General features: G+C 39.2%; 1 protein-coding gene across 1 annotated transcript; it reads right to left on the bottom strand.

The window, feature by feature from the left end:
* Window positions 1-1,668: 1,668 nt before the first annotated feature.
* Window positions 1,669-22,025, bottom strand: LOC112577416 (rotatin-like). The gene is given in 30 exon segments (XM_025260479.1): window positions 1,669-1,731; window positions 1,984-2,059; window positions 2,342-2,476; window positions 2,756-2,827; window positions 3,069-3,296; window positions 3,560-3,586; window positions 3,589-3,780; window positions 4,147-4,347; window positions 4,579-4,638; window positions 5,428-5,524; window positions 5,730-5,850; window positions 6,408-6,508; window positions 7,045-7,144; window positions 7,959-8,127; window positions 8,798-8,931; window positions 9,090-9,206; window positions 9,632-9,760; window positions 10,147-10,273; window positions 11,335-11,444; window positions 12,322-12,534; window positions 12,819-13,001; window positions 13,703-13,961; window positions 14,385-14,532; window positions 14,751-14,895; window positions 15,154-15,268; window positions 15,434-15,524; window positions 16,195-16,338; window positions 17,190-17,376; window positions 17,783-17,970; window positions 21,888-22,025. Coding segments are annotated over 30 exon segments (3,984 nt in total). The 5' UTR covers window positions 21,940-22,025.
* Window positions 22,026-22,234: the final 209 nt, after the last annotated feature.

The following is a 22,234-nucleotide window of genomic DNA, read 5'->3' as shown; positions in this document are numbered from 1 at the left end:
TACTACCGTATACTTGTTGGGAGTCAGACCAGAATAATTTGCGAAGAAAAATTAACTTGTTGGTCCACCAAGCTAGCGTACACAGATAAAGCAACGGGTACCTGCATCGGAGACTCACTCAGATGAAATTAGACTGTGAGTAATTAGCTTACCCGCTTATGCGCACCAGTTTCAATTGTTTGATGTGGAGAGAAAGACATAAGTTCGGCCCACTAGCTACTCCCACCCGCCCCGCACCTCCGACCAAGAATCAATCATTTCAGATCTCGTACAGACACGAGACATAACCTGCTTTCTCTAAATCTTGTATCTAGAATAAAAAGTATGAAGGGATTTGCAGTTTCCTCTTGGCTCTCTATATTGAAACTTAGTGGCTGTTCTATTATGAACCTGCCTCTAAGATCCGCTTAAACACCTTATTAACTGATGTATTAACCAAGTTTATGGTCATAAATTTTAATAACCCATTAATAAATTTTATGCGTACTCAGTAAAAGCCCACATAGTAATTAGTCACAGGCTAATTTAAAAAATGGACACAGAGAGTCATTCGCTCAGTGAACGGATCTGCCTTAGGTTGAGTTCCAAAAAATTTTTCCTAATTTACAAAAAAAATGCGTATAATGCAGGTAATTACTTAGGGTATGTCATCCAGGGATATAACGCGGATAGACAGAGTTGGGAGGGTTATGTTGCGTGACCTGGACAACCAAAAACTAGGAAACAGATCTCCGAAAGAGCATTTGCCTTTGATTTGTCAAAATACATCTAGTCGATTCAAGTCTACTCACCTCTCAATTGCAGTCTGTATGGCCATGGTGTCAGCATCAGTTAAGGCAGGATTCTAGCCACGATTGGATTCTGATTCTGCACCTGCAACGAGCGAGAGTACAGCCAATTTCTTGCCCTATTCGGCCGCAGTGTACCATAAACCTATTCTTTTTTCAGGATCACAATGAAAATGAAGCTTTCTGAAATCATTATTTAAAGTCTAGCCAAGCAAACAGAGGTTATTTGATACATTTGATTATTTTAGGCATAATCTTTTACATGCAATGACGTTTCAAGGAATTGTTGTAACAGGGGAATCCTGTACCAGAATGAAGCAACTTTTTTGTTTCATGGGAGTGGGGGTTGAAACTTTTCACTTCTTTTGTCATATTTAGCCCAGATATTATGACTGGATATATTATTTTATGCCGACTTGTATACGCGCAAGGAGTATGGTGATGAAGGAAGCATAGTCATGCATTGGTTCGCGCTGACATATGATGTGCATGACTCGGAATTGCTTCTTTGGCATGCAATGTTAGGGAATGTACCCAGAAAATAAAACGTTATTCTAACATAATATATTATGTTATTTCTAGTCATTTGTAAGTGCATTACCCACCATGGTCTGAGGATGCAAGCTTCAATGCAACTACACAAAAAGATTACAGAAATCGAACAACAGGAACAAGGGAACCATCAAGAAACATAAACATTAGATGACCCCATTAAAATAAAATTAGCCTAATGTCTAATTCTTCACATCTTTCCTCAGAAGCTAAGAAAATTTAAGATGCAGCTGAGTAACAGTACGAAATGAGACTTACTAGGTTGTCTTGGCATTGAGTTACGACTAGGTTTCATGGCAGGTGGTCGCAGACGACAGATCAGTGGCGCTTAGACCCTTTGCCATGTAGGGACATAGATTGTGCCCGTCCAACCATGGAATGATGACACTACCTAAGTCATCATAAAATGATAAAAAAAATGAGAAATGGAAAATAAATAGTCGTAACAAAGGCTAAAGTTATATTAATGATTCAAACATGAAATTTATTTGAAAAAGGAATTAAGAAGCAGCATAATCTTATCAAAAGTGCACTGCTTAAAGCTGTGAATACCTGAAATACTCTAGCGGAACAAGCAATAATGCCTGGTGTTTCTAAAATAGTGACTAAGCAAAATTTGAAAAAGAGACAAGAGAGAACGAACCTCAAGCAGACAGTTAAGGACGAGTGAGCACAGAGCAGATGGATCCAGCTCTGAACACTCCTCACTCCATCCTAGCCTACAAAGAGGCGTAAAGATTAAACACAAGTTTACATTTGAGGTCTTGAAATTATTTTTCAAAAGATGTAACCTAAATTTGGGTATAGATGGTGGGAGAAAAAAAAATCACTTTTTCTTTATCCAGTATTTATTCTTAAGGATATTCAAGAATCCAAATTTTTAAAAGATTAAAATTTCTTCAGAACATTAATCAAATCATTTACCATCAGATACTTTCACTGAGCTCTAATGGGTATCTTTCATGCTGTATGCACATAAAAATGCAAGGGAAATCACTCACCTAGATGTGATGTGTGACAGACATATCAAAGTACTTTCAAGTGCTGCCAGATTATAGAAGTGCGGCCCATCACTAATGTTCAGACGCAGCAGCAGCTTCCGTGACAGGTCTCCGCGTCTCTGAGGTACTGACAACCTACAATGCACAATAGCAGTTTCTAGATACACACAAAGATAATGTAGATAATAAAAGTATCCTGTCTAAATTATACAAACAACTCAAACTGTAAATTTATGTATGCATAGATGAACATATAAAAAAGATGCAATCTTTCTTTTATTTTGTACTTTCATTATAAAAAGTGTGTCAGCCACACATATGTGTGTATAAAATAGGCAGTCAAATCTTAATCTTGAAGTGAACAAAGCAAGTAGGTGCTGATGTCTACAAAGCTTTTATCCTTTAGTCTCTTACCTCTTATGTAGCTTGTATGGCAGTTTGCTCATGAAGACTTTGATAAATTGAAGCACAACCTTGTCTAATGATCTGCTGGCCACAGACAATATGCTTTAATTTTGATTTTAAATTGAATTTTTGCATTCATTGATCATGTGTATGTATCTAAGCAAGAAGTAGTTTGTGCAAATGGATGCATATATGTGCACACGTACACATTATCTCACATGAATATGCACATTCTCTCATATGTATACACAGCATCACACATGTATGTACATTATCTCACATGAATATGCACATTCTCTCATATGCAAACATGCAGTCTCACCGCTTAGGACCAACAGAACCACTGGATGCCTCTCTCCCTTCGGCTGCTGTCAGCGCACAGTTTAAAAGCCCTATTAGTGGTCCAGAAGGATCATATAATTTCTCTCCAAGCCACAGCTGAATCTGCTCTGGCACAGATGCAGATAACTCTAGAATGTAGCAAATGAACTGCAGCACCTCAAGCAGTAGATTCTCATCGCGAGTGGAGGACGGTGTCACTGACAAAAATCTGTAATCAAAAACTGATTTGGTTCAAACGTAAAACAAAGCCATTCCTTATGGTTGTTTTGTTTTCCAAAACAAATAATCTTTCTGTAAGCAAACATAATGGTAATGTCTTGGCTAACACAAGTCATGCCTCTAGCTCCTCGCACCCAGCAGGTTTTGAGAAACTGCATTTAAAGCACTCAACACTGCATTTGAAGCAACATTGCATTAGCACTCAATCAAAAGATTAAACATTTCCATAAACAAGTCTCTAAAAGTATCCACCTCTCAAGGGCTGAGGTCCAGTTTAGCTGGTTTAATGAGCTGACGCAGTCTCAAATGGCAAGGTAGCAACATGCATCAAAATGCAGGTCAGGGCTGATGAGACATCTGCATGGGATGTGGCATTCAATACAGCATAAACACCTGTCTGCAGAGACCATTTTAGGCTTGAGACAGCCAAAATCTCTTTGTCTACTGATGTCAGCAGCATTGCCTTGTTGAAACTAGGACACAAGGTTTGCAGAAATTATCTTTAAAAATGTCTTTAATCATATATCAGTCATTATGTGTATACAGAAGAAACAGCATGCGATAAAGCACTGGCACTGTTTCTGCTTACTTTTGCAAACATTCTCTTTCACTAATTTTTCAGTCTTCATGTTTCACAACTTTTTTTTTCATTTACCTAGAACCTTCTTCTGTATCTTTCTTACCTTTCTTTTTCTTTTTCTTTCAGAAAAAAAGCTCAGGATGATACAGCATTTAAAATTTATGTGTCATTTTCTGATCTAGTAAAACCCTAATTGCTGTTAAACTGTGCAGTTCTTCCAAATGCTACCCTAACATACAAGCAAAATCCAAGCACTCACTCGCAAATTTCATCCATTTTTGAGCCACCAGACTTGAGCAGTTGCAGCAACTCATCCAGTCCTCCACACCATGCTACATTCCAGGCCACACGCAGCATTTCCTGAGGACTAGCAGTCTTCAGTACATCTTCATCTGCAGGCGCCAACACAGCACTTGGGCTGACAGTGTGGTGCACCATTGCACGAAAGGGCAGGCGATACCTGAATACCAGATTATGGATTCAGCTGTGTTCTTTGGTAATAATGTCAAGCTGTCCTGAAGATTGTGTTCAAAGAAGCTAATCAAGCTTCCTTCTATAGCACATGAATAATATTCATACTATGAGGGGAAAAAAAACAACTGGTATCACCACAAGTGGATAGTAATCCATGGAATATCTACTTCTGAATAACAACTGGAAGCAAGTAGATAGGAATCCTTGTGATATTTACCTTTGGGTTATAACAGCTGGGAGCGAGAAGCTTCTTTTCAAGTGTCCAGCATGCGCTGAGCTGGGGACACATTCCCAAAGTGAAACTTACACACATTTCTAGAAATAATTCTTAACACACAATGAATGAAATTACAGGGGATTTTTTTCACAGCAACATTTCAGTATGCATAATTTGTCTTAATTTTCAGGGCACAATTAAAACAGGGCACTAGTGTTATGCTTATTGTGCATTCGGTACACTCTACATTTCATGCCATCATATTCCATTAGTCAAGATCATTTCTGAAGCCACTTGCAATGAAAGCTTTGCTGGGCATGTGGATTTTTTACTTGCCAGTCTGTATCTTTGATCATCCTCAGGTCCACGTCTAAATTCTATACACAACTTTTGCAATGATCTCACAAGTTTCTGCTTTTTCATCTTTGAGAATGGAGCTGTCTGAGGTTTTCTGTTTGTTTGCTTTTGTCGTGAGTAACAAATGAAACACTTGTTTTCACTTTGTTTTTGGTTTACTTGCTTCTGACAGTCTTGAAAAAATCCAAATATACTTCCTGGAAATATTTGGAGCTGGTTAGGTGGTTAGAAAATTATCCAGTAATTAATATTGATCACATGGTTGGTTTTCAAGCCGGTGCAAAGAATGTCAACAATTATTTTTGAAGTGCTTCAAACGCACACTAGGTATGGTATTATTGCCGGTGCATGGTCAACCTGACTCTCAAACTATGCACTCCTCAACAACATTTTGAGGTAATCCTGCAAGGTTGCAGCCTAGAATAATCTCTGCTACATAATAACCAACATATGCCCCCCTCTTACTTGACATCATACATATGATCCACCTACCTTACATCAAACTTGGCCACCTCATCAAAGAGCAGCAAGGTGAAAATGTGTGAAACTTGATAGGCAACACTTTTGTTCTCCAGCAGCATCATTGACACTGTCAGGAAAATTGGCCAAACAGTCACAACACTCAGTAGATAAGTGAGATTCTATCCTGAAATGGTTTCTAAGGATACCCAAAGCCAGAAATAATGACAATGCAGAAGAGTAACATAATAAGCAAGAATTTAGTAACTACAGTAATACAGCAACATTTCAGCATAGTCTCATTGTAAAAACTACATCCTTATGACTAAGACTACCTCGTAGCAAGTCATAGTACAAAGATGCATCACGACTCAGGTTGTGACATAATGTGTAGTCACAGTGCAGTAAGTAACGCAAGATAGTCACACATGCTGGAATGTATGGAATTTGTGATTTCTGAAACAAACAAACAAAAAAAAAGACATTTCCCAAAACTGGATTTATATACTTGGGTGGATTGACATTAAGTAAAAATGTTTGTAATATCACATGGTATTTTCAAAAAATAAAATCCTTCATTTCTGCAAATATTTATGTAATATTTATTCAGGTGACAGTTGCACACAGTCTTACTTCACATTTGCTATATCATCTCTCAGCTTATGTAAGGTCCATTTTCAGATAACTCAAGAGCTATTGTGTGATATAGCTCAGCCAAGGTCAAGTATGTGCTTGTGAAATTTCTAAGATTTGCTCAGTAAACTGGTCACTTCATTTTTTTTTTTTTCAGTTCCAAATACAGTAACATGAAGTAATGTATATGAACATAGTCATAGATAGTAATGGTTTGTTTCAGTACCATCTCTGCTGGCAGTAGAGTATATCAAAGAATTTTCTAATATTATTATAATATCTCATCCCTATTATAATACCTTATGCCTATTATAATGCCTAATACTTATTATAACGCCTCAGTAAATAATGCACCACAAAAATAAATTGAAATAAAAGACCTGGGCCTCTCCCTGCTCGGGTTTCATCACCGCAGCATGAAGAATCTGAAGAATGACCTCTAACCCTCCATTCTGGCGGAATGCAGCATGGAGATGTGGATCTGGCCATGATCAAGTCAATACAATTTGCTAATCAGCATAATAACAAAAGTTAACGACCTCTACATAACCACTGCCTTTTACGTGAATTAACACCGAAACCATCAAGAAAACTGCTTTAGAACTAGTACCACAGCTTCGATTCACTGGGATGTTCATACTCTTTCAATAAAATCATCAAAAATCTCATAAGAAATATCTTTAGAAAAGGATTAAGTGATTAAAGAAAGGCAGCTGTGGCAAATAATTTAGCAAACCAATCTTCACTTACTTCTCTTAGTCTGCATATAGCAGATAATCTGGACAGAATTGTTTTCTCTGCATGAAGCCATGACAGAGTGACTCCATTCTTTAGCAACCATAAGTGAAACAACTTTGGGGAGATAAGGACTACAGTCTTAAAGCATCATACTACAGCAAACATGGTTATTGTTCATATCACAGTTCAAGAGAGCAAATACTTTAACCTTAAGACCTCACCACCATTTCTCAAGGAAATACTGGCTGTTATCTCAAGGTTATCAAAAATGGCGCCAACCTTGAAGCATAATTGCCAACTGATCTACTGCCGATTTTTTTACTTCAGGATCCACAGGGTCAGCCGTGAAAATGTCATAGACTTGTTTCATGCCTTGCTCCTGAATAAACAGAAATACATTTCTTAACTCTTTTTGGTAGGTTACCTTGAAAAAAATCATAATAACTAAATAACATCTCATAGGTGAACAAGAAAAAAAAACTTATAATTAAAATTCAAAATGTACAAAAATCCACATTTCCTACATGAATCCCTTTTTATACACCACCACTTTTTGTAAAAAGAAATTACATATATCTAATGGACTTAAAAAAACAATTCTCTACCAATGGTTTCACCAAAAAATATCATAAACAGATATGGCAGCAAAATTTACTAGAGATGGATGTTTACACCAGTCAGTGTGAAAACTACCATCTGTGAAGCCAGAAATATCTTCTGAACATTTATTTTGCAATAAAAACTGATATACGTGGGTCAGAAATATCTTCTGTGACATTTATTTACTAATGACTTATTGGAACAATCCTGATATTTGTCAACTTCCATAACAATTTGTCCATCTTTTCTTCGATCCACCATTTTTGCTGGTTCAGGAAGACTATTCGACTTGGCAATGTAAATTGGAGATAACATCCTTTTGTGGATCATTCCTTTTTGCATAAAAGTTATTGATTTTAGTTCATGTAGGACCAATGTATACAACAGCACAAGTCAGGGTAAGTGTCCAAAAAGTTAACCATCTGATCTTTCTTCATTTTTATTACTCTTTTACCAAATATGGAGTTCTTATTTTCCTGTTCTTGCCATCAGCAAGTGCATTATGAAATCAATCACAGCAGCAATGAAATGGGTCTGAAGGCAATAAATGTGCTACTTTCACCATGTGCTGCTAGACTATGTTAGATCCTCACCTGGAAAACCGATCTGGAATTATCTTCATCCAGATAATGTGATGTCTCTGTTATAAATAGTGATAGCAGGCATTTGACATCAACAGATGCAGGCACAGGACGCCTGTCACAGCTGTCTGACTCATTAGCTAGAAACCAGCCCAGGCGCTTCACCACTTCACTTCGGAGTCTGCAGCCAAAGGACAACAAATGTCAAGTGTGTGATGGACTTGACCAGGTCTATCAGGGCATCTAAACTATGCCAGATATGCTGATCAGAACTGACTATACAGCCAATTTTATTAAGTGGTATCTCAGAGAAACATGGAAAGGTCAATAATCGATTTGATCATTTGACAATGCAACCATACGCACAAGTTGATTTGACCACGGCAAAGAGTCGAATTCGACCACAAATATGTTTATGCACCTTTGGTAGCTGCTATTTTTTTATTTCAGCTTGAACCCTACTTTGTCATTATTGACAACCTGTGAACGTCTTTTTTTTCATTCTCTGTGTGTGTGCATGTGTGAAATTTAATTATACCATCTGGCTTGTGTGATGACTGACTTACAATGTCTGTCACTGATGCTCAAATCAACTCAGGCTGTAGTCAAATTGACCTTTATCTGTGGCTGAAGGGATCTTTGGCATGTGGTTAAAATCAACTTGGTCAAATCTATCAGCCCCCACCACTATGAAAACTGAAAATACCTCAGAGACATGAAGAATGTTGAAGGGATCAAACAGTTAGTGATCTTCAGAACTTCCTGCTACACTTAATATCCAAGGGTTAACTAAATTCACTCACTGCCTACAACAATGAGAGCAGCGATGTTAACACACACAGATGTCTTACCCTGCATCTGCAGATAACATGAGCCGAAGGTTGCCTCGCAGCTTTTCTAGTAAACATAGGTTGTCAGAAGCCACTAAAGGGTCTAGCATTGTCCAAATCCTTCGCCCAAACCTCGAAGTCAAATCCACATAGGACTGCAGATATCAAATCAAGAAATAAAATCACCTGAGTAACAAGAAAAGCCAATCAGACATCTTGTGAAGAATTACATGTATATCAAGATCAAAATGGTGAAATCCTTGCTGTGAGGTCATAGCTTCTCCAATTATCTGTCTATACTTTCTACCTTTACCTGCAGGACTGGTAAAGACTTGAGGAGAGCCGAGGCAAACTCTGACCAGAGCTCATCTCCTAGCAGCAACCGACTTTGAAGCAAATGGAATATCACTTCCTTTGCAAGGCTGCACACCTGGAATTGAGTTCCATAAACAAACTCTCCCTAAGTAACAGTAGTAGTAGTAATATTACTGATAAAATAAAGCTAGGTAACCAAGATGATCCTCATTCTCCCAGTTTATATCTTGTATTTTTTTGTAAAGAGATTGAACTTGAAGCCAATGGAGAAATTGCTCTATGTAAGTGCTTTTTTTAAATAATAACAATCAGACACCAATATCTTATGAACATCAAAGTAGTGTCTCTTCCTCAATGTTAAGAAAAGCCAGAAAAAGTTGCACAAATGAAGATCATACTAGAGTCCTCTTTAATTCCAATTTCAATAATGCTATATACATATGACTGTTTATATACCCTGCACCAAATAAAAAGCAAAAATGAGCCACCAAAAAAAACAACAACAAAAAACCAACAAAATGAACCCAAAAGGCAGCTTACTTTGTTGTCTGAATCAGCCAGCCCAAAGCAGATGATTTCATACAAGATATCACTGTTGATAAGAAACTTTGTCTCCAAGTGACCCTTGTATTTAACATCTGTAGCCTCATTTGAAGGATTCAGATTTGCCTGAGGGCACATTTTTAAAAAGAAAAAAAATGTTTACAATGATCAACAACTTGAGCCAAGAGCTACATGAAAAAGATAGCCTTTATGGTGATGACTGTAGGATAAATAAGGTTCTGTGGCATTATGCATAATCCATTCTAAAAACTTCCTTAACCCTTATCATATACCTCTCTTCTGCTGAATGCCAATGCTTTGCACATAAGCATTCTTGCATGTTTGCCTACATATAGGTTCACACATACATGTGCACACACATACACGTAGAAATATGCTGCCAAATGTTAATCATCAAAGGTATCAAAGGCTTATTTTACTTTTCAATCACAACTATCCTTTAAAATTAACATCTTTTCTTAAAGTATCATTGTATGTGATTTATATCTCACCTGGACAGTTTTAAACAAAATTTGGTATGTGTGCTGTCGGATAATTAGAAGTGGATGAGACAGCATTTTTAGAAATGTGCCAGTGCATCGTGACACAATGTTTTTGTCTGCGCTACTTCTGCTGCATCTGTAACAAAAATCAGTTATCTTTAAGAAGAAAAAATAAAATTTTAAGAATAAATTCTCTTTCTTTGAGACTTAAAGATGACATGACCATCAGAGGGAAAGGGTTACAATAGCTCTTTAACCATCAAAAAGTTGTCTCTCTGATAGTGTTAAGAGACCCCAAGCCTGCTCGTTCTGTGGTTAGTGGTCTCTTAGGTGCCTGCATTTTCTTTCTCCGCATATTTCTCTGTTGCTTCTTGGGTGTGTTCAGGACTGTCAGTGCTTGCATTGCCTTTCCTTCCGCCGAATGTTGCCTTGTCAGACTATTGTCCACAGATGCGCCCTTGGTCTCTTTTCTTGAGAGACTTTTTTGAGCACTCTGTTTCTCTGGCAGTGTGGCAGGCGATCACAAAAGTGCAACAGGATGCTTTCTTCCTTCTCAGGTGGTTGTTTGTTTCTTCCCTCTATTGCCATGTCATCTAGTTCAGTCAAAGAAGAATCAAATTTTGAGAACAAATTCTCTTTCTTCAAGATTTACCAACTTACCCTCCCAACCTCCCCACGGTTTGGTAGAGTGTTGGTCGAAAAACTGGTGTGTTGGCCTTGGGTTTAGCCTTTTACACTATTAGAAGGCAGTTGCTCACCTGACTAGTGGAGTGCATGGCACACCAAACAACTTACTATCTTTTTTGTAACCCTTTCCCTCGTACGGTCATGTAATCGGGTACACTCAAAAAAGGAAAGCAAATGCATATACTCACTGATATAAAGCTGTATCTAAAAGTGAGTACAAGTCAAAGAGTGTTACCATTAACATTTCTTAAATGCAAATGTAATTAGCTTCTTAAAGCAGAAAATTAACTCTTGTTTTTATGCATGTGACCACACCAGCACCACCATCGTTATGTGGGCTGCAACTCTTCTCAACTGTCAGATTTCCCCCCTCCTCTAGTAAACAATGATGTAACGCTTGTGTACGTTGATGAAAATATAACTAGATAAGACTCCAACACTTTGCATTCACACACAACACCAGTGAGTATCCCTTAAAAACAGTTTGTAAGGCATTAAGTGACTACTCACAGATGTGAGAAGAATTTAACAAACTCTTCTATGAATGGCAGATGCAGGTGATAAGGTAAACTGGCGATGGCTCTGTCTGCAAGTGAGGCTGCCTCTTCAGGACTCAATGTCTATCAGATAAGGAAAGGAATTTGATCAAAGATGGTAAGTGTCCATCACTCCAGAAAATAAACCCCTTTCATTCGAAGGAGTCTGAAATTTTTTTCTTCATCCATTAATCTTACTTAATTTAATGTCATACATTATCTAGTATTAACTTTATATTTGTGTTGTCTAACCAAAAGTTATAGGCTTTCAAGTACAAACAGGTAAAGACAGAAGTGAATACTAACAAGTATCAGTCGAATCAGATACATGTTCATAGTACCAAGAACTAGTTAGAACTGTCTACATTAGCAGAACAGTTCATAAAATACCGTTTTTGATGGTAAAATTCCTTTCTTTGAGTATTTACCAGATGACATGACTATATAGGGTTATCCTAACCTCAATTCCAGCTGCCCAGATTGGTCCAACTTTACCAATGTACAGGGAGAGTACAAAATCAACCCACTCACCCCTCCACCCATCCTGCCCTAGCCAGCCAGTGAGCTCTCCTCATTTTTTGCCTGTATGAGAAGAAACCCACAGCAGGGGGGGGATGGGGAAATTGGTATTTTATGTTGAGACAGCAACTAAAGCTATATCATGGCAAAGCAGCCAACCCTGTAAACAGATACCACATTCAGAGAAAGAATAATATGCCCGAGAAGAGAGCTGAACCTGGGACAATCAAGAGTAGACAGCTGGAATTGAGGTAGCCAGTTAGGATAACTCCATATAGTCATACCATCTGGTACAGTCGAAGAAGAATATAGAAGTCAGAATAGGACTGTTGCAACAACAACAAAAATCGTTTGCAATACATATTTTTTCTGACACTATCCTGGGCCTTATATTCCTTCAAAACCTGCATTCCAAGTATTTACTAGAGGTTTAGTATTTTACCTGAGATCTTGCCTGCATCATAAATCTGCAGGTGTCATGCATGGATTGGCGAACTTGTGTAACCTGGCACAGGATTCTGTGGGTCTCTAGATTTAGCAGGTGGGCAAAGTGGGTCAGCACAGCATGACACTGTGGGTAACTGATTGCCAGACTCTCGTCAAACAATACCTTTCCTAAAACAATCTGCAGTTTTTCTGGAACCACATGTGAAGCCTGAAAGGAATTGACCAAGTTTAATACACATGATGACAATGATTATAAATGTAACTCCTGAGCTTTTGAAAGAACAAAAGTATCATACCACTCACCTCAGCAATAAGTGTTCTAGACCCCCCATCCACCCCCGCCAATATAAAAAAGAAACTTTCAGAAAATACTTGAAAAAAAAATCTCCTGAAAAAATTATACCACACACTTAAGATTTTGGTTCATACAAAAATCAAAACAGTAAAAAATAAATAAATAAACATTAATAAGAGCAAAATATGACTAGTTACCATGTCAGATGGCACAAGGTGCAGGACATGAGAAAGAAGGCTAACAATGCCAACATACACACGCCTCTGCTGGGCAATCGTACTCCCTTCTTCACTTGAGGATGCACCAGAGTTGTACTTGCCATGATGATGGTAGTCAAGAAGATCAGCAATTGTTTCCAAACTCCTCATCAGTCTCTCCACCTGACAGCAACATGTGCATAAGGAATAAGGAGAAAAGTTAAGTCTTAGATTATTCTGACTCAGATGCACTTAAAGACACGAGCCTTACATTGACTGACCGCATAAATTTGCATGGCATGGTCACACAGCTAGAATACACTGCACTGAGAAAAAGGGTTATCAAGAAAAAGAAGGACTCAGTCTGTTCACAAACTAATTTATCTTTGAGTGTCTCCCTTTGCCAGCATTTTGATGTACCATTATAATTTGAAACTATCGGAGGAAGGTTGTGTACAATTTGAATTGATATCACTTCCTTATAAAAGAGTGACATATTCTTGTATTGATATATACTGGCATTTCTTTTGTTGACAGTATGGCCTTTTATGTTGTGGTTTGTGAACCATTTTTGTAAACTTTCTGACCATAGCTCATTCAAGTATCCTTTTTCACACAGATTTACACAAAGCTTAATACTCAGCAAAACACTTCACACCTCAATAAATCTTGAAAATAAAGCAGAATGTGGCAATATGTTTGGATAAGTACTATGTAAATCCACACCATTTGGCAAATCTGAACTAAATTTTGCAGAATACACATTTTTCCTCTCAACTCTCATCTGGTACAAAGAGAAATTGAAAAGTAGAACCCCATGCATCCTCACTACAGTACAAAAAGCAATCAGCACACTCCCTCTAGGGTCCACCCTGCCACCCTACCAAATCTTGGGCTGACTCTGCTGCACTGTTCCAGAGGTCAGTGGACAAGACCACGGCAAGAATCTTCCATGATTCAAACCCTAGCCTTAGCAGTTCCATGCTGGCCTTCTGATGGGTGGTGCGCAAGTTTTGCAGTGCCCCTTGTAGTACATTAACAGCAAACTGTGGGAGTGACACCTGCATGTACTGCAGTGAGTCAGTTTCTTCCAAATCTGTTTCATACACTGCATGCCCTGAGTCAGCTCCGACACTTGAATCTCTGCAACAGACCTGGAGTTCAATAATACTTGGCCACTATTATCATTTAAAATTATTTTCTTATGCATTTCAAGACAGAGACAGATGCATCAGATAATTTAAAAGGTCTTAAGGTACCAAATGCCAAATGGCCAGTATTATTACTTTTATAGTTATTTTATCTCATGCACTTTTAAATTTTAATCATTGAATAAAAATCCTTCAGTTTAAATTTTTTTTTTAGCAAGTGTCAGCACCTAATCTTGCTCTCAGTCCTTACAGTAAAAGCAAATTATTAAAAACTGCTGCCTCTCTTCATTTAAGACAGCAAGTTGGGTACACAGCAGCAGAACAGGTTGTCAGCATAGCTCAGAGGCAGTAAAAGTGACCCATAAATATGTTTGCTTTCCTGCAAATATTCACATCTGCCCATCAACAGACCAACCTGCCATCAGACTCTGAAGAATCTTGATCCCTTCCATCTCCACGGCGACGGCGATCACTCCAGCCAATCAGTGTGTCAGAGGATAAAGCAGGACTAGAGGAACTGCCAGTTAGGGAAAATGTTGATGGGGATGATGACAAACCGAATTCTGTACAACAAACCAGTCAATGGAGATTATGAGCTAAATTGTCAGACCTACATGGGGGAAGGGTAGACAGGAGGGAAATAGCAGGTAATATCTCTAGATAATATCTCTAAGGTAATATCTCTAAGATACATATAAAGTTTTGATTATGGCTCATGCTGTTTGGCTATGCACATCTGGTTCTAGTCTGTGCGTGGTGTATACAATGTCATGACACTCACCTTGCTTGGGTACGTAGAGAGTGGGATCCTGAAAATACTGTATTCGAACCTGCAGACACTTACACAAATCTGACAATGTGTGTGCTGCACAGACCACCAATGCTGGGTCTATTGTAGGCCCAACATTCAACAAAGACATAAGGCTCTGCAACACAGATTCGTCAACTGAGGAATTAGGCTTATGCCACACAAAGTCAAAACATTTATAAACCCATTAAGATTTGTAATACAAACAAAAATGTTTAGCAACATTATATGCAAGCAAAACCTGTTCAAATCTATGATTGGCAAAGACTTGTTAACACATCGTCTTGCACATGACATAAAGCTAAATAAGTGATGAAATAGCTATTGTGCCCAGGAAAGAAATGTGCTTTAAACTTGCTTCCAGGTCATTCATTACCTTGATAATCTGTGGTCTCTGAAGGAATATTTCAGCAGGAAAATCTTGAAACACCACTTCACTAAGAAACTCACAGGCACTGATCAACAGGTTTTGTTCCTTGCTCTGCAGTGACCTGCAAATCACAGAAATAACCCTTTCACTGCACAGCCAAATGGAAGTAAATGATCACATCAATACAAATCTTGTCCAATCTTCAAAAATAGCATGAACTAAAACAAGCTTCTAGTAAAACAATTTTTCTCCACTTTTTTCAACTAAGAAGTAAAGAACAGCATACCTGTTTGTTGACATGATGACATGACGGTCTGTCATTGTCAAAGGAAGCCAGGGAAATGTCACCATCTTAAAATTTACACTGTCACCTGATTCTGTTGAAGAATGACACTGACTGATCACACTGCATACTCATTACTCACTCGGTTACAGTGGGGAAATGATGTAACCTTGTCAATATTTAAACTTAACAAATTGAAGAACCAAAATCACTAATTAAAAACAGGAAGAATTCTTTTACCTTTAAAAAGCATAAGAAGTCAGCAGTTGGGATCTATGGGACCTATCTATTACACTATGCAACAATATACTAAAAGCAAACTATATGTATTTAGTGCCAACAATATACATCAATACTACAAAAGTAAACCATGTATATTTAGTGCTGACAATATACCTCAGTACTATAAAAGCCAACTATATATACTTGGTGCCAGTACATAAAGTCAAAAGCTACTGAGTACTGTGTCATCTTCTACAAGCTAGCTCTTCTTACCATTTGCACAGTTTCTCAAGACAAGATGCATTAGTCTCAGTCCTCATTGATCCAGATACAACTACAGAGTGTGCTGACCTACCACTTTAGTGCCCCACACTGCACCTAAAGATCTTTAGAAGATCACATCATCTTAATGTCAGTCTATTAATCTTCTGATGTTTGACAAAACACAGCACGTGGAATTGGTGTTTTCTGCAACTGAGGCTACAACATGGAAAGCAGCCAAACCTGTAAATGGATGCCATTTACAAAATACAGTAACTTACTCAAACAAAGTCTTGGTTCTGCAGTGACTTCATCAGCATCACGTTTCTCATGTTCCCCCTCAAAATAACCAGGTGAAATGTTGCCATGGTTACCAAATATGCTGGATGTTAAAGGAGGTGATATGGAAGTTCTAGCACCTCCCACTGCCATGATGTTTTGAGAACACTTCCATCCCCAGCTGAAGTTCTTGAAAGCCCACATAAACCTGCAGTCCAATAATGGGAAGAAAGATGAGTTATAATCAACTCTTCACAGTTCAGTCGATTATTTATAGTTGAAAAACCATGTTTATTTGGTGGCTGATCATAAAGGGTTTAAAACTAAAGAGTTAAAATCTACTGGTCTTTGTTTTCCATGTGCTACAAATGCTTCTTTTTACCACATGGAGCCTGGCCTGGGTCTTGATGGTCTAACTCATTAAACTCAGTCTTGGCTTTGGGTCAAGGAAAAGTTACTTTTCCTGTTGGCCCTGGCCACCGTAACAAGAGTCTTTGAGATTCTTGCTCTCCCTGCTGACCCAGTTTTGTGCAATTCCAGAGTTTGTTCCCCTAACTCACTGTCAGGGGAGACAGCTTTCGAATGTCACATAGCTAATGTAATCCTTTATCTCCAACGATCATGTCAACTGGTACACTCGAAGAAGAAACTAAGCATTTAATCGGTAAGATCATCACCATCACAATTTCACCATTCCTATATAGTAAAGCATCATGAATTTATGTGATTGTGCTAGCAGTGTATGTCATTGTCAAAAAAAAAACTCCTGTCAGAACATAAAAACAAAATAAAGATAACAAAATAGATACCAAGAACACAGACACAAAGACAAAATAAAAGCAGCACGTAATGCTATTAAAAAACATTTAGGCATCAGATATTACAGTCTGTTATAATATTCACAAATAATATAAGTTTTATGTGTACTACACAATTTTAATCAAGAAATCTGCAAAAATTGTTAAAATAGTGTTCCCAAGAATGCAAATTTTCTTACCACTGTCAGCAGTTTTGTGATAAATACATTCAGGGGCATGGTCTTGTCCACTGGCCTCTGGAAGATGCATAATATTCTCTAGGATCTTGTCCACTGTTGGCTGGAGTCTTAACTCCAAATCTCCTCTCACGTTTGTAAGAAATTCGATTCCTCCAATACTTTGAATCAGTTCTGCTGCTGCCCAGTGCTGCAAAGCAAATTCTTGCAGCTACAAGGATAATATGTTCATCAAAACTTTAAACTTCTGTGTATCTGATGTATACATCTGTGTTTCAGTGAGAAAGTGTGCGTTATGCAAACAATAGACAGGTTTCAAGATAAATTTCATTTTTATTAAGCAAGTTACAAAGCATTCCTCTGAATAGATGCATATATGGTGCATATTTTCTTTAAAACAGTAAATTCCTTTCTCATTAAAGAATCAAAAAAATACATAAATAAATATTCTGACTGAAGAAACTGAAAAAATAAAAAGCTAAACATAGCTTATCCTTCTAAGTAAACGATCCATTTTTTCAGTCTGCTCGTTGTTAAGTCAAATCACTTTTCAACATATTCATAAATTGCAATAAAAAATCAAGCTCATCATTTACCTTTGACAGTCTGTATAACAACTGTAGCACTTCCTCTTTTTTGGCACATGGTGTAAAGTTGAACCATTCTAAAAGTCTAATAAAAAGATGTCGCTCATGAATAAGGTCATGTTCACAGATAAGACTGTGCTCTAATTTTGAAAGGATGCTCTCCAAAGCACGTATTCGAATCTCTTCTAAGCTGTGACCTGCAACAAAAATTCCAAATAGTTTAATTATTTACAGAATTCTTATTATTGCTTTAGTTATAGTTTGCTCCTCTTTTAGATGCCGTATTTTTCACAAAAATGATTTGATCTGTCAATTTTATTTGTCATTTGCTCTATATGAAACAGAAATATAGGTTTACATGGTTCATGAAGACAAACAATTGATTCATCCCTGGTTATGGGAAAGCAGATAGCCAAGTGATTAAAGCGCTGGTGTCTAAACCTAAAGATCTATCTATCTATTCCTCTTCGTGCATCAGGTTGCACATAAGGCCTCAACCAGAGTCCGCCACCGATGTCGATCGGCTGAAACCCGCTCTAGGTGACCCCATGTCCAGACCTTTCCTTTCATCTCCCTTTCCACTGTTCTTCTCCAAGTTTCCTTTGGGCGGCCTCGTTTTCTTCGGCCGTCTGGAGTCCATCGTAGGGCGACTCTGGAAAGGTCTGCTGTCTGCTGGCGGAGCACATGTCCAATCCATCGCCAACGCCTTCGTTGAACCTGCGTGGTGATGGACTCGGTTTCAGTTCTTCGGTGGAGTTCTTCGTTGCTGATGGTATTTGGCCAAAAGATGTTAAGTATGCGCCTGAGGCATCTGTTTTGGAAGACGTCAAGCTTGTTACTGATGGTTTTGGTCATCTTCCAGGATTCTGATCCGTAAAGGAGGGTGCTGATCACATTTGACTTGAAGATTCTCAGTTTGATCTTCTGGCTGATGTTTTTTGCCTTCCATGTGCTCCTGAGTGAGGCGAAGGCCTGGCTGGCTTTCGCCAGTCGGGCTCGAATCTCCACCTCCGCATCCCCGGTGTTTGACATTTTGGACCAAGATAGGTGAAACTGTCAACTTCCTCAATCTCTTCTCCATTTAGTTTGATGCCGTCTTGGACTCTGGCGTTCACTCTCATACTTTTCGATTTCTTTGTGCTGACCTTCAAGCCAAGGTTTCCAGCTGTTTCTGAGAAGGCCTTTGTTTTTTCATGCATGTCTTGGTGGCGATGTGACAGCAGGGCAATGTCATCAGCAAAGTCCAAGTCTTCCAGCGTTGTTGTTGCTGTCATAGTCATGGTCCATCTGATCCCTCTCCTCTCACTGTCGGTGGAAGTCTTCATGATCCAGTCCATGGCCAGGATGAAGAGGAACGGCGATAGAATGCAGCCCTGCTTCACCCCGGTACTGACGTTGAAGGGGTCTGTGAGCTCCGTGTCACAGACAACCTGGGATTTGAAATCGCTGTACAGCATTGCAATGACCTGAACAAGTTTTGCAGGGACTCCGTAATGCCTCAGGATCTTCCATAAGGACTCGCGGTGGATGCTGTCAAAAGCCTTCTCCAGGTCGATGAAATTGATGTACAGCGGTGTGTTCATTCGTTGCTCTGCTCCAGAATCTGTCGCAGAATGAAGATGTGTTCGGAGCAGGATCGCCCAGGACGAAATCCTGCTTGCTGTGGTCGGAGGTCTTTCTCAAGAGTTGCCGTCAGTCTTGACAAAACAATCTTGCTGAAGACCTTGCTGGTGAGGGAAAGAAGTGTTATGCCCTCCAATTATTGCAGTCTCCAAGATCTCCTTTCTTGGGTAACTTGAAGATGAGCCCTGTCTTCCAAGCAACAGGAGCTGCCCTGATTCCCAAAACTTGCTTGAAGATTTCAGTCAGCTTGGGAGCTGTCACATTTATATCTGCTTTCAACATCTCTGCTGTTATTCCATCTGCCCCTGGTGCTTTGCCGCTCTTCATTGTCTTGACTGCTGCTGTCACTTCTTCCAGGCTTGGTGGGTCTGTGCAGATGTCAAGGTCTATAGCTGCTGGCTGGATGTCTGCAAGCTGAGGGGGATCTGGTCTGTTCAGAACTGACTCAAAATGTTCCCTCCAGCGCTGTAGTTTTCCTGCCTCTCCCTCGATGACATTACCGTTCACGTCTTTCACTGGCACATCACTGTTCTTAAACCCGTTGTTTAGCTGTTTGTTTATCTTGTACAGTGTCTTCAGGTCATTTTTACTTGCTGCATTTTCTGCTTCATCTGCCAGTTTCTCTATGTGGTCTCTTTTGTCGGTTCTTGCCATCCTCTTTACTCTTTGTTTAGTTTGCATATCTTTGTCTGAGTTGTTCTTTCAGCGTTCTGATCTGGTGCTGTTGATTCTTTGTTTGGCTGACTTTCTCTCTTCTATCTTCTTCCATGTCTCTTCTCTGATCCACTGTTCTTTCTTTTTCCGTTGGAAGCCCAGTATTTTCTCTCCTGATTCCTGTAAGACTCGATTGAAGTCGTCTAAGGTCATCTCTTGTTGGTCTCCTAGTGCTTGAACCTGTTCTTTACTTCCATAGCAAAGGCCCTTTCGATGACTGGATTTTTCAGTTTGCCAGAGTCCACTCTCTGCTGACGTGCCTGTTTTCCTCGTGATCGACGTAGCTTCAGAGAAACTGTGGCTATCACAAGAGTGTGGTCACTGGCAACGTCTGCTCCTCTGTAGGCTCTAACATCTTGAAGTGAGCTCCTCCATTTTCGGTTGATGATGACATGGTCTATCTGGTTCTTTGTGCTCCCATCTGGTGATGTCCATGTTGCCTTGTGGATGTCTTTGTGTGGGAAGAGTGTGCCACCAATCAGTAGGTTGTTTTCTTCACAAAAGTCTGCCAGTCTCTCTCCATTGTCATTGATGGTTCCGATTCCATGTTTGCCCATGACATGCTCCCTGCAGGTGTTGTCACTTCCCACCTTGGCATTGAGATCGCCGATGATGAGCAACATGTCATGGGCTGGAACGCTCTCTGAGGCTGCTTGGAGCTGATCGTAAAAAGCATCCTTGTCTTCTGCCTCAGAGTCATTTGTTGGTGCATAGCAGGCTAGCACTGTCAGCTTGGTGTACTTGGAATGGAATCTTGCTCTCAAAAGCCTGGGTCCATAAGGCTTCCATTCCAGCAGTGCCTTTTCCGTTTTCTTGTTGAGGAGTAGAGCTACTCCTTCAGAGTGCTGAGCGTCTGATCTTCCTGAGAACAAGATGGTATGTCCTGACGCTAGTCTCCTCTTTCCCGTGCCGGTCCATCTGACCTCACTGACTCCCAGGATGTCCAAGTTGTAGTTGTCAAACTCCTTGACTAGTTGGAGCATCCTGCCAGTCTGGTACAAGGTCTGGACGTTCCAGCACCCACCCTCAACTTTTGCCTCGGCTTCAGTAAATCCACTGTTGGGGCGCCAGCTCCCTTTCGGTTTGGCTGTCGTCCGTCATTAGTCCAGTCACCTGGTGTGCTTCATTACCTCCGCCATCTGTGACGAGTTCTCTGGTTTTAGTTTCTGTAACATACTTTTTTTTACATGGTGGGGTTGTTAGCCCTACCACAACCTAATTTACCTCTAGGTGAGGTGTCCACCTTAGTCGCCTCTTACGACATGCCTGGCTGGATGGCAGGGACCCTATTCTTACAATGCTTGCTAGGCAAGCATACCCCGGGGTCCCACAGGGGAAACCTAAAGATATGTCAGTTTTATATCCATGTGGTGTGGAAAACTTCCCAGTTTATTCAGCTGTTGGAAATGGGTACCCGACTCCATGGAGTCAGTGAGGGAGAGATGGGCACTGCTGGCCCCGAAAAACATGAAGGCTCACTACTCAATGACCTAAAAAGACTAGGGAATAACTTCTACTTTTACCTTTATAAAACCTGATTTTATTTGGGGCAGATTAACAAATAAGCAAAAGCTAGATGGCATAGCTATGATTTGTCTTGTCAGATGAAACCTAATCTCAGTTAAAAGATCAGGAGTAGGTAGTAGAGACTTAACTAGCATATAATTATTATAGCGGGACCTAATCTCAGTTAAAAGATTAGGAGTAGGTATTAGAGACTTCACTAGCATATAATTAATATAGCGGGACCTACTCAGACCAAATTTACAAAACGAACCTAGTTTTCTAAAAAGTCCATGAAAATCAATGTCTTGTCGTAAGGTTGTCATGATTCTTTTGTACAAAAATACAAGAAATCGTTCATAGCCATGATCAGTCGTTTCTATGCCCAAACATGTTTCAAAACATCCGCTTCGTCCGTATTTAGCACGGAAGTACGGTACGTACGCTTTAAAGATATCAAATATTTGCAGATAAATAATATTTACTTAAAAACCAATAAAAACAAGATGAAACTAAAAATCAAAATCAAGAAATATTTATGAAACTATAGAAATGTAGTTTTCCATTTTTCTTCAAATGAAAATATTCCATTTAGCTTTATCTAACAACCAATTCTCAAAT

This window comes from Pomacea canaliculata, linkage group LG12 (genome assembly GCF_003073045.1).
Source record: "Pomacea canaliculata isolate SZHN2017 linkage group LG12, ASM307304v1, whole genome shotgun sequence".
In the NCBI taxonomy this organism is placed as follows: domain Eukaryota; kingdom Metazoa; phylum Mollusca; class Gastropoda; order Architaenioglossa; family Ampullariidae; genus Pomacea; species Pomacea canaliculata.
This window is presented reverse-complemented; position numbering and strand designations above follow the sequence as displayed.